The sequence below is a fragment of the Euprymna scolopes genome, chromosome 7 (genome assembly GCF_053919585.1).
Source record: "Euprymna scolopes isolate OS-2025 chromosome 7, ASM5391958v1, whole genome shotgun sequence".
NCBI lineage: Eukaryota > Metazoa > Mollusca > Cephalopoda > Sepiida > Sepiolidae > Euprymna > Euprymna scolopes.
In genome coordinates, this window is record NC_136488.1 from 121,440,132 (window position 1) to 121,455,131 (window position 15,000).

Consider the following 15,000-nt stretch of genomic DNA (forward strand, 5'->3'; position numbering starts at 1 on the left):
TATATATATATATATTAGTTAGTTATAAAATATATATGGCGATAAAGCTACACTGAATATTCCGCGTTTCATTCACTCTAGGATCCTTCAGGCTTATGCGCGAATTCAGTGGTTGTTTGTCGTTTTTATATACGCACCTTCTATTGAGATTTTAGATAGCCAATCAGCTTTCTAGTATCCACCGCGCCCTTCCTATCAGCCAATGAACATGCACTTATTGGACAAAGGCCTATTTGACCTCTGGCTGACCTATTCCTTTTTGTGTGCTCTATTTTGCCTGGATATCTAATTTATTGACCTGTATTATATATTCAGTGTAGCTTAATCGCCATATATATTTTATAACTAACTAACTAGCTCTACATACGTATTGAGCACTTTTGAAGCAAATACTTAAAGTTTACGCATAAATTTATATTTTCGTATATTAATTTTATGTGAGTAAATGAAGTAGTTATATATATATATATATATATATATATATATATATATATATATATATATAGTTTAAGTTTATTTATGTGTGTAGGCATTGAAACCGTAGTGCCACCATAATTCTTCAGACGATACCGATGCAGCAAGACTAGTTATATATGATTGTAACAATATATTTTTTTTTTATATATCAAATATTTTTCATCGGTAATGCTTAAGAGGGAACAGTGCCCATTTCGATAATATCGTTAACAGATATACTGTAGACGCATTAACATAAACGTGAACGTGCGAGAGGGTCCAAAAATGTACTAAACAGGGACTGTTTTCAGAATTTACATAATTTTCAAATAATTTGCTTTTTATTTCGTTTTTTTTTATGATCCGTGAGATGTATGCATTATTATGAAAAGATTAAGAAACAAAGGAAGATAACTCACCGTCATTCCACTTTCCATATTTGGTAATAGGAGTATCTTGCTATTATCTGTGACAAGGTTATCTTGTAGACTTCCTTCTTTTAAAGGTCTGCAAATAAAAGAAAAAGAATGAAAATAAATTTTGGTCAGTTTGTTTTATAATTTTTAGCGTCATAGTCTGCTTTAAGATTCTGTTATGTCGCAAAACAATTCATATTTTGTTTAATAAATCTTAACAAGCCATGTATTTTACTGGACGTATATTTACTAGTAGCCGAGTGTATAGGTCACGTATGATATTTTCAAAGTTTCATAGTAAAGTAAAACAATGAAAGTCTAGCAGAGTGGGAATGGCATCACGCACGCACACACACATACATATATGTATACATATACATACACATACATATATGTGCACCTATACAGACACATACATATATGTACACATATACACACATATATGTACATATATGTACACATATATATACATATATTTACACATATACACACATATATATACATATATGTACACATATACGTACATATATGTACACATATACACACATATATATACACTTATGCATACATATATGTACACATATACACACATATATATATATACACATATACATACATATATGTACACATACACACACATATGTACACATAAAAATATGCACACACAAATGCTTTTAATGAAAATTCTCGCTTATATGGGGAATTTTGTTTTACGCTCGAACAGAACGTTCGAACATTGTCCCGCCAAATGGAAAGACATATTGCAAGAGAAACAAACAAAAACTATCCCTGCTCTTCAACGAAACATATATCGGTTAAGATAATAAAGATATGCAAACACTTCCCCACGATACGTCTCGCTGTAGCACATTTTCCTAAAGTATAGTACCTTGTTATTCCCATACGGTCACCGGAACAAGTAAAAACTCGCTTAACTTCTATAATGTCACGCATGTCAGTTTAATTGCACCGAAAATGCATTCTGACCATAATCTAAAAGATTGTTTGGTTTTATTTTTAGCAAATGATGTTTTAAGATTTTGGACGTTAAATGTGCTTATTCGTGTGTCGTTTTATGACAACATAAAGCCATAACTAATTTTCTGAAGGCAATTTGCTAAAAATTTAAAAACTGCAAATCGCCAGTTTAAACAATATGAAAATTAATTTCACATTTCAAAGACTATATATATATAAAGAAGTAGAGAGAGATAAAAAAAAACCCAAAAAACACCGATTTAATTAATGTTTCGTCTTTATTGCGAGACTTTCTCTGGATGACAAAATAAAAATGAAACGTTGATGAACACGCAACTCGGTTTGTTCTTTTTTTTATTTCTCTATTTCATCGGATACTATTTCCACTATTCTCATCACACACACACACACACACACACACACACACACACACACACACACACACACACAATTCTTTTATCAACCACAAATTGCATGTTACAAAAAAAAAACACGTCCAATTTATGCAAATATTTAACAACTTATTAAAGTAACTTTGGTCGAAGATAAAAAGTATCCTCACACTGTTTATTATTTTTATTATTTTAACCTTTCAGTAATAGATTAATCGTTTTGTATTTGAAGTTTTTGATGACTACACTCAACATCGTTATCATATTACTACAGAGTGATAGCTAACACAGTGACTGTAAACATTTTCAAGTTGAACGCAAAACACGGATCTAACTGAAGAGTTCAAACCTGTTAGCCAAGCCTCAATCTGGAGGTCATACAATCACTGACGTCAAACAATGGGAATGGCGAATCTGAGCCTAACGAAGTGGAAAGCGGATAACCCCATTACAGCCTTGAAATTTCCTGACCTTTTCCGTTTCTTATTTGTTTTTTGTTTTTCATTTTAATGTTTTTCTCCCGTGTTTGGCTTCGTTCTGTTTTAGATGCGACTTAGCACTATAAAACGTTTTGTCAGTTGATATCCCACACTTCATTTAATAGAATTTTTTTGTCCAATTTTTTACAAGTTAGTAGAAAAGTCATTTTTTTTTTATGTTTACCTCGCTTAATTTTGAAATAGCATTTTCGGTGGTTGGAAACGTTTAATTTCGAAATATATTTTTGGAATAGGAATTAGTAGTTTCGTCAGACTGTCATAATTTAGTTTGAAATAGTAGTTTTGTTGGTTTGTCATTCTTTTATTTCAAATAGGATCTTCTCTAGTCGTGCTTAATTTTGAAATCGTGTTTTCCTTGGGATGCCATGCCTAAGTTTAAACAAGCATTTCCATGATTAAATGCCGAGATCGAATGTCCGCATCTTTTGCATATCCGTTATTGTATGAACCTCGAGAGGTTAGTAAATTGTTTGAAGTAATAATGGACGCACCAAAAGTTGACATGGAATTTGCAATAAACAACGCACAATATTTTTACGGAATGTCACATCAAAACAATACACACACAGACACACACACAGACACACACACACACTAATTATATATATATATATATATATATATATATATATATATATAGAGAGAGAGAGAGAGAGAGATAGATAGATAGATAGATATATATATATATATATATATATATATATATATATATATATATATTAGTGATGTGATGATTCCAATATTTTCCCGATTCCGATACAATTACAGATTACAATTCCGATTCTTTATAATTCTCTAATTATTTAACTATAAGATTGTTATTTACCCCAGATTTTCATAAAAACACATGTTACATATGCAGATATTTTCATAAACGTCAAAATACATTTGTGGAGGATGATATATCGATTTTAGTTTCACTGATATTATGAAATCAATAAATATTTATCAATTTATCATTATTACCAGCAATGGAAGATTTTACTTAAACGTTAGAGTGTGGTCTTTTCTATAAGATAGCAACGTTAGAGTGTGGTCTTTTCTATAAGATAGCGACGTTAGAGTGTGATCTTTTCTATAAGATAGCAACGTTAGAGTGTGATCTTTTCTATAAGATAGTAACGTTAGAGTGTGGTCTTTTCTATAAGATAACAACGTTAGAGTGTGGTCTTTTCCATAAGATAACAAGGTTATAGTGTGGTCTTTTCTATAAGATAGTAACGTTAGGCTGGGGTCTTTTCTATAAAGTAACAACGTTAGACTGTGGTCATTTACTTTAAGATAGCAGCATTAGAGTGTGGTATTTTCTGTAAGATAGCAACGTTAGGTGTGGTATTTTATGTAAGATAGCAACGTTAGAGTGTGGTCTTTTCTATGAGATAGCGACGTTAGAGTGTGGTCTTTTCTATAAGATAGCAACGTTAGAGTGGGATCTTTTCTATAAGATAGTAACGTTAGAGTGCGGTCTTTTCTATAAAGTAACAACGTTAGACTGTGGTCATTTATTTTAAGATAGCAGCGTTAGAGTGTGGTATTTTATGTAAGATAGCAACGTTAGAGTGTGGTCTTTTATGTAAGATAGCAATGGGCTTTTCTTTAAGATCGCTGCATTAGAGTGTTTTTTTTTCTTTAAAATAACAACATCAGAATGGGGTATATTTTCTATAAGATAGAAACATTAGAATGCAGCGGGTTTTTTTCTGTAAGATAGCAACGTTACCAGGTGCTGTAGGGTACCTACTTTATATATTATGTGTGCAGATGTAAAAGGTTTAAGACATGATTACTTCCCCTTTAACCTAATACTTTTGCCGTGGCTGCATGTAGAGAGTTAAACAGAAGTATAGGCAGCAGACACCCTTCAAACTGAGATAGAGTAACAATTCTATTATCGAACTATTACACATAAATGCGACTCAAAAGTGACAGATGATTATCTTAACAATTCGATATGAAGAGTATATGGATCGTTTTAAAGTGCGTGGTTGTGTTGGGGGCGATGTATAAAGTGGGCTTTTTGTTCGTGCGCATTCATTTCATGAGTCACATGGGAAAGGGATCTATTATTTCGTCGAATAAATGCGAATAGAAATGATATGCGAAGGACAAAGACAGGGAAGCGGAAGAAAAGAAATGGCTAAGTGAACAATGCTTATATATATATATATATATATATATATATATATATATATATATATATATATATATATATATATATATATATATATATATATAAACACGAGACAAATCGAGAGAGAAAGAGACATTAATAGGCTAATGGAGATTATGGATCCGTCACATAAACTTTTTCACAAGTCTCCCTATGCTTTGTATATTAAATCTGAAGATTTCCTACGGGAACAAAACATGGACACCTCTGTGTAGGTTATTTGCCATAGGTTTATTTTCATACCATTACTAAGCTCTAATTGCGTATTGAGCACTGTTCAAATAAACAATTATTAAAAATATGGAGAGAGAGAGCAAGTATATTATATGACCTTATAATATACGTGCATATATATATATATATATATATATATATATATATATATATATACTAATCCACATACAGTACTGTTTCGCAGTTTCACAGCTCATCAGTGCAGCTAGACAGGCAACTAGCTCAAGCCAGGATTGAAATGCGACCGTCTGTACGACAGTCAATCATCCTAACCCTTACGCTAATCGGCGGCTGCTGTGCGAGTCGTGAATTAGTGATGTTTTGACATCGTCTGAAATACCTAAGCTTGATTTGTTTACACAAAGAGCATCGCTTTATACGCTAATGGTAATTCGTGTATCACTTCTCAATATGCTCAACTCATGAGGAGCATTATAGTCTCTCTCTCTCTCTCTCTCTCTCTCTCTCTCTCTCTCTCTCTCATATATCTATTATATCTATAAAAGTGAAAGTGTTTGTGTCTATGTGTGTCTGTGTACATTTCCATACACAATAACTCTGTCAATTTTAAGTCTACAGACTCGAAATTTGATATACAGGGTACTGAGATTTGGGAAAATCGAGGGGACCGGATTTCGGCCAGGAATTTGGCGATTAAGTGGTCAAAGTTCAACGATTTGACTTTTGAGAACTCTACCGAACTCCTCCGACGATTTTTGGTCTAAACACTTGAAATTTTAGATATAGGTTCCTTGGACGTGAATCTAACTTAATAACTTGATTTGAGCCCAAAACAATAAATTTTAAGGGGTCATAATAGGGGTCAAATTTTAAAAAAATTGACCGCTTTTTTTTTTGTTCAACATACACCTCCAAATACCCGCGTAACGCCGGGCTGAAATGCTAGTATATATATATATATATATATATATATATATATATATATATATATATATATATATATATATATATATTATTTACTATGAAATAATATATTACATGAATATTTTTGTTTCGGTATTTAGCTCAATGACGCTATAGACATCTGTAGAGTTTATTTGTAGTACAGGAATAACTTATGGCATGTGAGCTACACCGACACTTTTGTTTTGGTTTTCCTCCCGAAGGAACTCGTTAGTCTGTACGCAGTTAATAGCTCACTAATTGCACACACACATTATGTATACGTGTGTATAGAATGGAAATAAATATACATTATGTACATATGTGTGCGCACGCACGTAGAGAGAGAGAGAGAGAGAGAGAGAGACAGAGAGAGAAAGAGAGAGAGAGAGAAAGAGAGAGCGATGGATGATAGAGACAACGTGTCGCACGTGCTCCATTGCGACATTCGAGGTTACATACGAGAACAATGTAGTAATCTGTGTGCAGCGGTCGACTGTCGTTCTGATGTCCATATATGGAGATAATAGGTGACCTAGTTCGTTGGCATTTTCTATTTCTTTACTTTTCATTTTTGTTTCCTTTTTTTTTTATTTATTTATTCTTTTTTAGGATGGGGTGGGGAACAGAACAGCTGGAGAGCAGATCAGCTGTTCGCTATCACAGACATACCAGTCGAGAATAAACACGATGTTTGCCATTCCTTTTTATATAACCGATCTGCAACTACATCTCTTTTTGTTTTTTTATTTGTCACGAGAGAGAGAGAGAGAGAGAGAGAGAGACATGATATCCTGACGAATTCTTACGAGAATGAAACGAGGAATATTCTGTGTAGCTTGATTGCCATATATGTTTTCATAACTTACTACCTAACTCTACCTATGTATTAAGCACTTTTGAAGTAAATACTGAAATTTTCCGTATAAAATTATATGTTCGTATATTACTTTATGTGATTAGATGAAGTAGTCATATATATATGTGTGTGTGTGTGTGTGTGTGTGTGTGTGTGTGTGTGTGTGTGTGTGTGATGTGCATATATATACGTATGGATATGCATGTATATATATGCATTTATATATATATATATGTGTGTGTGTGTATATATGTACATATGAGATATACATGTATCACACACACACACATATATATATGCATCTATTATATATACATATATATATTATATTACATATATATATGTGCGTGTATTTATATATATATATATTCATATGCATATATTTATATATAGATGCATATGTACACACAGATATATATATGTGTGTGTGTGTGTGTGTGTGTGTGTGTGTGTGTGTGTGTGTGTGTGTGTGTGTGTGAATATCATACTCGCGTTGACACACCGGTTCTTGTCAGACCACCGAAGTTAAGCAACGTTGAGCCTGTTTTGTACCAGGTGAGTGGCCATTTGGGAATTCTAGGCGCTGTATGTAATCTCCGCTCATATCGGCATTTGTTTCCAGCTGTCCTGAACACACACTTCACTTGCCACTGGTATTTAACAATGTAGTTGGAGATTGCGCACCTCCTGTCATGCGCAGGCACCCCCTCTTGGGTATCCATAGTCTGTCAAAGACTGAAGGAGCATGTTGTGTGCGTGTGCGTGTGCTTGTGCATATATATATATATATATATATATATATATATATATATATATATATATATATATATATATACATACGCATGCACTTATATGGAATGCATGTAATTAACCCGTTCGATCAAAGCAACTACCACTATTTATTCCTCTTTAGTTTAGTTCGAAAATCCATATTCATGTGCCGCGTGTGTTAAGATATTCCTGTGTAACAAAATGCTATTTCATATGTACCCGGAAAAAAATCACACTTTCTGTAAATGCTCATGAAGATAGAAAAAAAAAACTTTGTACATTGTTCAAATAACAGAACGAAAGAGGACGAGAGAAATATGTTGCAAGTGATAGATAGGTGGTTTGCACTGTTAGCTATAGATTATGATTAATCAAGCAAATTAAAATTAAATGGTTTTCAAACATAACTCAATCCTAAACTAATGCGTATTCTGGCATGCGTTACTTTTCTTTACAATATATATATATATATATATATATATATATATATATATATATATATATATATATATATAGAGTGACCCCCCCCCCCAAAAAAAAAACACAGAGGACATTCAATTGTTTTTCTGAGCCTTTTACAGTCAACGGAGAAAAGACCCTTTGAATATAATAAACTAGTTATGACCAAAGTTTCATATCATTCGGACAAAACATTAAGAAACAGGGCCTAATTAGAGTTGGGGTCCGTTATTTTTTGTCGTTCTCTCTCTCTCTCTCTCTCTCTCTCTCTCTCTCTATATATATATATATATATATATATATATATATATATATATATATATATATATAAAAGCTTTAGAGAAATAAACGATGATTCACTCAGTTTCAGACAGAAAGGAAGAAAGAAAGAGCCACACGAAAAAAGGAACGCGAAAGAATAAAATACAGGGTCACCCTGACATAGAACTCTGGATAACGTTAGATCGGAATGAGATCAATCGGTTTAAGATAGTCAAGTTACGCGTGTTTTTTTTTTCCAGTGCGTTCACTTGGAGTTGTGGAGAGGTTGGCGTTTGTCTCTTTTCAAAATCGGATTTCTATTTTCAAGGTCGATTGTACTCCACGTAATGCAATGAGTAGATTTAACACATGGAAATTGATATGGTTGATACGGAAGAAGGAAAGCCGAAGAATGAAATGATAGAAAAGGGTATAAAAAGAAAAAGGAATTTCACCAAACACACTAAAAAGGAAGATGGGGGAGTAGAAGGAACAGGTTTGAAAGAGTGAAGCAAACAAGGGTTAAAACGAACGTAGTTTAGAACGTATTTAGAAAGCGAGAAAGCAAGAGAAAGTGGTGATTGAAAAAAAAAAAGACAGCTAAAACGATCAGACAAAAAGAAATGATTTTAAAAAAAGAAGATAGAAAAGAAGATTTGAAAAAAACCATTAATGGAGTTAAAAAAAGTAAGAGACTTCGAAAAAAAGTAAAAATATATAAAGAGGGCCCTTAAAATAAAAGTAGAAGTGCGTAAATAAAGAGAGAAGATAATTGAAAATAGAAAGAAAGTAAGAAAGATCAAAAGAGAAACAGAATGAAAGAAAAGGGCATTAGAAAGAGAAACTAGAAAAAAAAGGAAAAAGAAAAGGAAAACACAGAAATAGAAAAATAGTAAGAAAGGAACTGTATAAAAGAAAGAAGGTCGGAAGAAAGAAATCAAGAAAAAAATAAAGAAACTTGAAGAAAAAAAAAGAAAAAGAGGAAGGAGGAAAAGCGTAAAAGAATAATGTACAAAAAGAAATGGGTTAGAACGATAGAATGAACAAAACAAAAAACAAGGGGGATAAAATAGAAGCGAGAGAATAAAGGGTAGAATTGGAAGAAATAAAAATGAAAGGCTTAAAGATGTAGAGTAAATTATGCAGAAACAAATAAGTTTCAGATTTAAATATCCAAAAGTAAAAACCACTAAGGCATAATACTCAATAAAGACAGCAGAATATTTGTTCAATTTAGGCTAATAAAATTGCCATAAGTCGCAACAATAAATCTACTGTTTCAGTCAAAAAAGACAAAGCCGGGAGACAATAAACCTCCAGTCTTATTCGAGGCCATTTTTTCTTTTTTTACTTAAGGACTGATCTCAAATAAGACTGGCGGTTTATTGTCGCCTAACGATCTCTGTTTAGAATGAAACGGTAGATTAATTGTAGCGATTTCTGGTAATTTTGTTTACTTAAATTAAATACACACACACACACGAAGCTCGAATTGTGAGTTGGATTTGAACCTTTAACGCTTATCTCTGCATCGATAATTCGTATGAAATGTATATAAATGTCGATAACAATCCACTGTTTATCATTAAATTACATTTTACATGTGTTACATAAGGTCACAACAAAATGGGGCCGTCGGTCTTGAATTTGGCTAAAGAGAACAGCACGTAAATATTTTGGTGGATTCTTCAGTCTCTATTGTAGCATCTTCCTTAAAAGCAGACCACAATGGAGGCTGAAAAGAGTCCACCAAAAACGGTCCTGTACGGTTCGTCTTTGTCGAATTCAAAACCGTCGGTAATCGAGTATTCTGCTGAGTTCCTTACCACTGCAATATATATAAAGGTTTGAAAATATATGGCATATCTTTACATAACTTAGTACCTAACTCTATACCTAAACATTACCTCAAACCCGATACTTAATTAATTCAAATGGATTATATGTGTGTTGTGTATTTATTTTACTTCACCGTTTTTCTTGAATGATTCGCCTTTTATAAATTTTAATCAATTCCCTCTCTTATTGCTAGCAATAGTTTAATGTTAGCATAAAGTTTTTCTTAATTTAACGTATTTAGATGCATTTCAATTCTATTCTTCCTACAATATGAATCCTTACTATGGTATATTTCTTACACTATATTTATATAGAAAATTATAGTTGAAAGGATTGCGCTACGATTTCTATTGATTTGAAATAGGTTAGAATACATCTCATTCTATGCATCCGACTTTAAAGAATTTCCATTTTTTTTTATTTAGAAAATTATCGTTGTATTTCACTATGTGGAAGGATTTCAGGTATACAGATTACATCTTTTTTTCTTATTAGGTTTATAGTTATTTGCCTTTCCTAAAATCGACCATTTTAATTCATAATTAATTTTTCTTTTGAGTAACTCCCTACTCTATCTAGCTAAAGAAGTGGGAGGCTTATCAGGTTCTACATTTGCTTCAATTTAAAAAGCGTACACTGAACATATACATTATAAGTATATATTTTTACAATTATATATATATATATATATATATATATATATATATATATATATATATATATATATATATATATATATATAGGCTTTTTCAGTCTTTAACAGGTTATGGATACCCACGTAGAGGTGCCTGCGCGTAAAATTTTTGTGCCAGGACGTGCGCAATCTCCAATTACACCTCTTCTGAGTCGACATTGTAAAATACCCGTGGCAAGTGAAGTGTATGCACAAGACTGGAGACAATGCCGAGATAAGCGGAGAGCACATACAGCGCCTAGAATTCCCAAATCGTCACCCACCTGGTACTAATCATGCTCAACGTTGCTTAACTTCGGTGATCTGATGAGAATCGGTGTGTCAACGCGATTTTCAATATGACAATTTATACACGCAAATCTATATTTATTTATGTGTGTGTGTGTGTCTGAGTATGTGTGTGTGGTGGGTGTAAATTGTCATATTGAAAAGAAAAATTGAAGTGACACTTTTAAGGGTCAGAGGTTATCAATGACAGTCCTTGCGAAACACAGGCACTTTCCAGCGAATATTTTCTGTCTCTTAACTCGCGAGATTTCAAAAAGGACAAATGCCTGCGGGATGCTATCTGCAAGGGAGGTGGGTGCGCACAATGTGATTTATGTAGCAGGACCCGTTATCCGTCTTTCTCTCTCTCTCTCTCTCTCTCTCTCTCTCTCTCTCTCTCTCTCGCTGTATCCCCTTCTCCCACGAATACGAAATTAGCCTGTTTCTGATGTCTTCTGTGATTCTTCTTCTCTTTGTGATATACCTTTGTGAAAAACTAAACATCGGCGTCCGAGTGATTTTTTTATCTGTAGCCAAGTAAGAACCTGGAATCACGATGACAACGGCACTGGAATATAGTGAATAAGGCAAATATAACAGAATAAAGAGATATGTGAGATCATTCTGAACTCGAAATCTGTTCATCAAGCGCAGAATCCGCGCTTGTAACAACTAAACTGAAGTCGCTTGTAATCCGATTGTAATTGAATAGAATTTAAAGAGCAATTTTTCTTCTACTTCTGCTTGATGCGAAATTTAACATTTTTGCTTTGTTATTTTATCAAATTTTATATAATTGCTTTGTAGTATGAGTGGCGTGTTTTTAGTCGCCTTCGGTTCCATTTGTAGAAAATATCGTCGGTTTTCATTTTTTGGTCGCAAACACAATGCCATTAAGTCAACTGGGTGCATCTTTGCATCACTTTGAAAATTGGCAGTGAGTTGACACACAGGCTAAAAACACGCGAAGAGAGGGACGAAAACCAATAAGAAAATGAGTAAAGAAAAGATGAGAAGTATAGGGAGCGTATTCTTCTTATTATTATTATTATCATTATCATTATCATTATCATTATTATTATCATCATCATCATCATCATCATCATCATCATCATTATCATCATCATTATTATCATCATCATCATTATTATCATCATTATTATCATCATCATCATTATTATTATTATTATTATCATTATCATTATCATTATTATTATCATCATCATCATTATTATTATTATCATTATTATTATTATTATCATTATCATTATTATTATTATTATCATTATTATTATTATCATTATTATTATTATCATCATTATTATTATTATTAACATTATTATTATTATTATTATTGTCATTATCATTATTATTAAGGTTATTATTAGTAATATTATTATTATCATCATTATTATTATTATTATCATTATTATTATTATCATTATTATTATCATTATTATTATTATCATTATTATCATTATCATTATCATCATTATTATTATCATTATCATTATTATTAAAGTTATTATTATTAATATTATTGTTATTATTATTAATATTATCAATATTATTATTATTGTTATTATTAACATTATTATTATTAACATTATTAATATTATTCTTATCTTTTGTTATTATTACTAATGTTATCATTTTATTATTATTATCTTTTGTTATTATTATTAATGTTATCATTTATTATTATTATCTTTTGTTATTATTATTATTATTAATGTAATCATTTATAATAATAATAATAATGATTCTTCTTCTTCTTATTATTATTATTATTATTATTATTATTATTATTATTATTATTATAGCAAAATATATGATATAGAAGTAAAAAATGACTCATGCAAACAATGAATACGATTCAAAGTGAAGCAAATCAAAAACGGTAAAATTGTACATTTCGCCGTCCAATCGAATCATAAAATAGAGATCAAAGAGGCAAAAACGCGTAGTAAATGCATGAAAAATTGTTATGGAACTGAATAAAAATATTAAGAAAATCACTGCAATACCAATAATTTTAAGGGCTTAAGAAACATCCTAACTTGACAGAAACTGTCTTCCGTTCAAGACCATGAAAAATAGGAACAAAAGCTAAGATTAAACAACTAAAATCTGAAGCAAAATCTTCGAATACAAATACCAACTCACATAACCAACTAACGCTGACCCGCCACAAGCAATGATACATAGGAAAAGAAGAAATCATAAAAGACATCACGATTGAAAAAGAAGTGAAAATTGTAAAAAAAAAAAAAAAAAATAAAAAATACCCCTCCCAAATTTCTGTCATACATGTACATGATGACAACAGCCTCAACGGGTCTCATACAAAACTTCTGTGAAGAGTCAAAAAGAGTAGAAACGCCGAAGAGCAGCATCCAGACAGTCATGGAAAGAACGCGGGAAATACTGAAACGTTGCCACTTAAATTCCACAGACACAACCATTATTAAAAGAGGCTCAGAGAGTCAGGAATCTGCGAATATTTGTTGTCACTCAGACTCCAAGGAAGCCAATCTTTTGCCTGTAAGCGACCACTGGCAATAACTCGCGAGAAAATTTGGTATAATTAAAAATGTAACTAAAATAATAATTTTAGGTTTAAACAATTTTTCCTGGACATTTTTAATCAAGAACCTTCTTAGCTAAAAGTCGAAATTTAATTAATTTAGCAAAAATTAATTGTCGTAATATTCTGTTTCGAAATCTTTGATGTAAGAATTGATTTTTTTCGATGATTAGGACTATTGTTCTCCTCTTGAATATTATTCCCAAAGGCTCATAGTACAAAAGATAAAAGTGCTAAGTGATAATCAGCTATATGCGACAGTCTTCTAATAATAAGTTCGATCCTCATTAGGGCGATACTGAGAACAAGGTTACGAACTGATTAAGACTTCTATCCAGTTATGGCTGACACAACGAGAACAGGCTACCTTGGCGATTAAACAGAGTGTTCAGATCGAAATTCTGTACAGATTACGAAGTTGGACACAACAAATCTGAAGACGGTCATAGGTTGCAATAGTATTCCACGTAGTCCAAATAATACAAACCATTTGATTTTTGTTTGCGACGTGTTTAGATGAACTATGCTTGTTGGGTTTCGAAGAAATGTTCGTTGGTTGTTTTTATTTTACGGCATATCAACCCTTTCAGGTTATTTAATGCCGAATCCAGTTATTTTGAATATTTTTTTTAATAGAATATATTTGTTTCAAGTATGTTTCTATTTAACCCATAGTTGAGACCCTAACAGGTACGAATCCAATTATTTTGAAGAAAATTTTTTTAACAGAATATATATATATATATAACAGAATATATATATATATATATAACAGAATATATATATACATACATACATACATATATATATATATATATATATTATATATATATATATATATATATATTATATATATATATATATACTCGGGTTTTTTTATATTCAAAAGTAATGGACTAATGAATTCAACGAGGTTGTTAGATAGTGCTCAATAAAAAGAGCTAAAAATACTTGTTTATTGTTATATAAACATGCTCACATCCCGCTGCTACAAATAGCCACTTGTTTCAATCAAACAACTAATATCATCAGGCAGCGAATTGACTATTCAAAAGTTCAATGAATAATTATTCATTGAACTTTTGAATAGTCAAGTCGCTGCCTGATGATATCTGTTGTTTGATTGAAACAAGTGGCTATTTGTAGCAGCGGGATGTGAGCATGTTTATATAACAATAAACAAGTATATATATATATATATATATATATATATA

The 15,000-nt window shown here is 31.6% G+C and overlaps 1 protein-coding gene across 1 annotated transcript in view; it reads right to left on the reverse strand.

Annotated features, from left to right (window-relative positions):
* Positions 1–15,000, reverse strand: part of LOC145279917 (midnolin-A-like) — a 104,423-nt gene that overhangs the window by 22,119 nt on the left and 67,304 nt on the right. Inside the window, exon 2 of the mRNA XM_080131473.1 lies at positions 876–963. Coding sequence (XP_079987599.1) covers positions 876–963 — 88 coding nt within the window. The remainder of the gene's footprint in view (positions 1–875; positions 964–15,000) is intronic.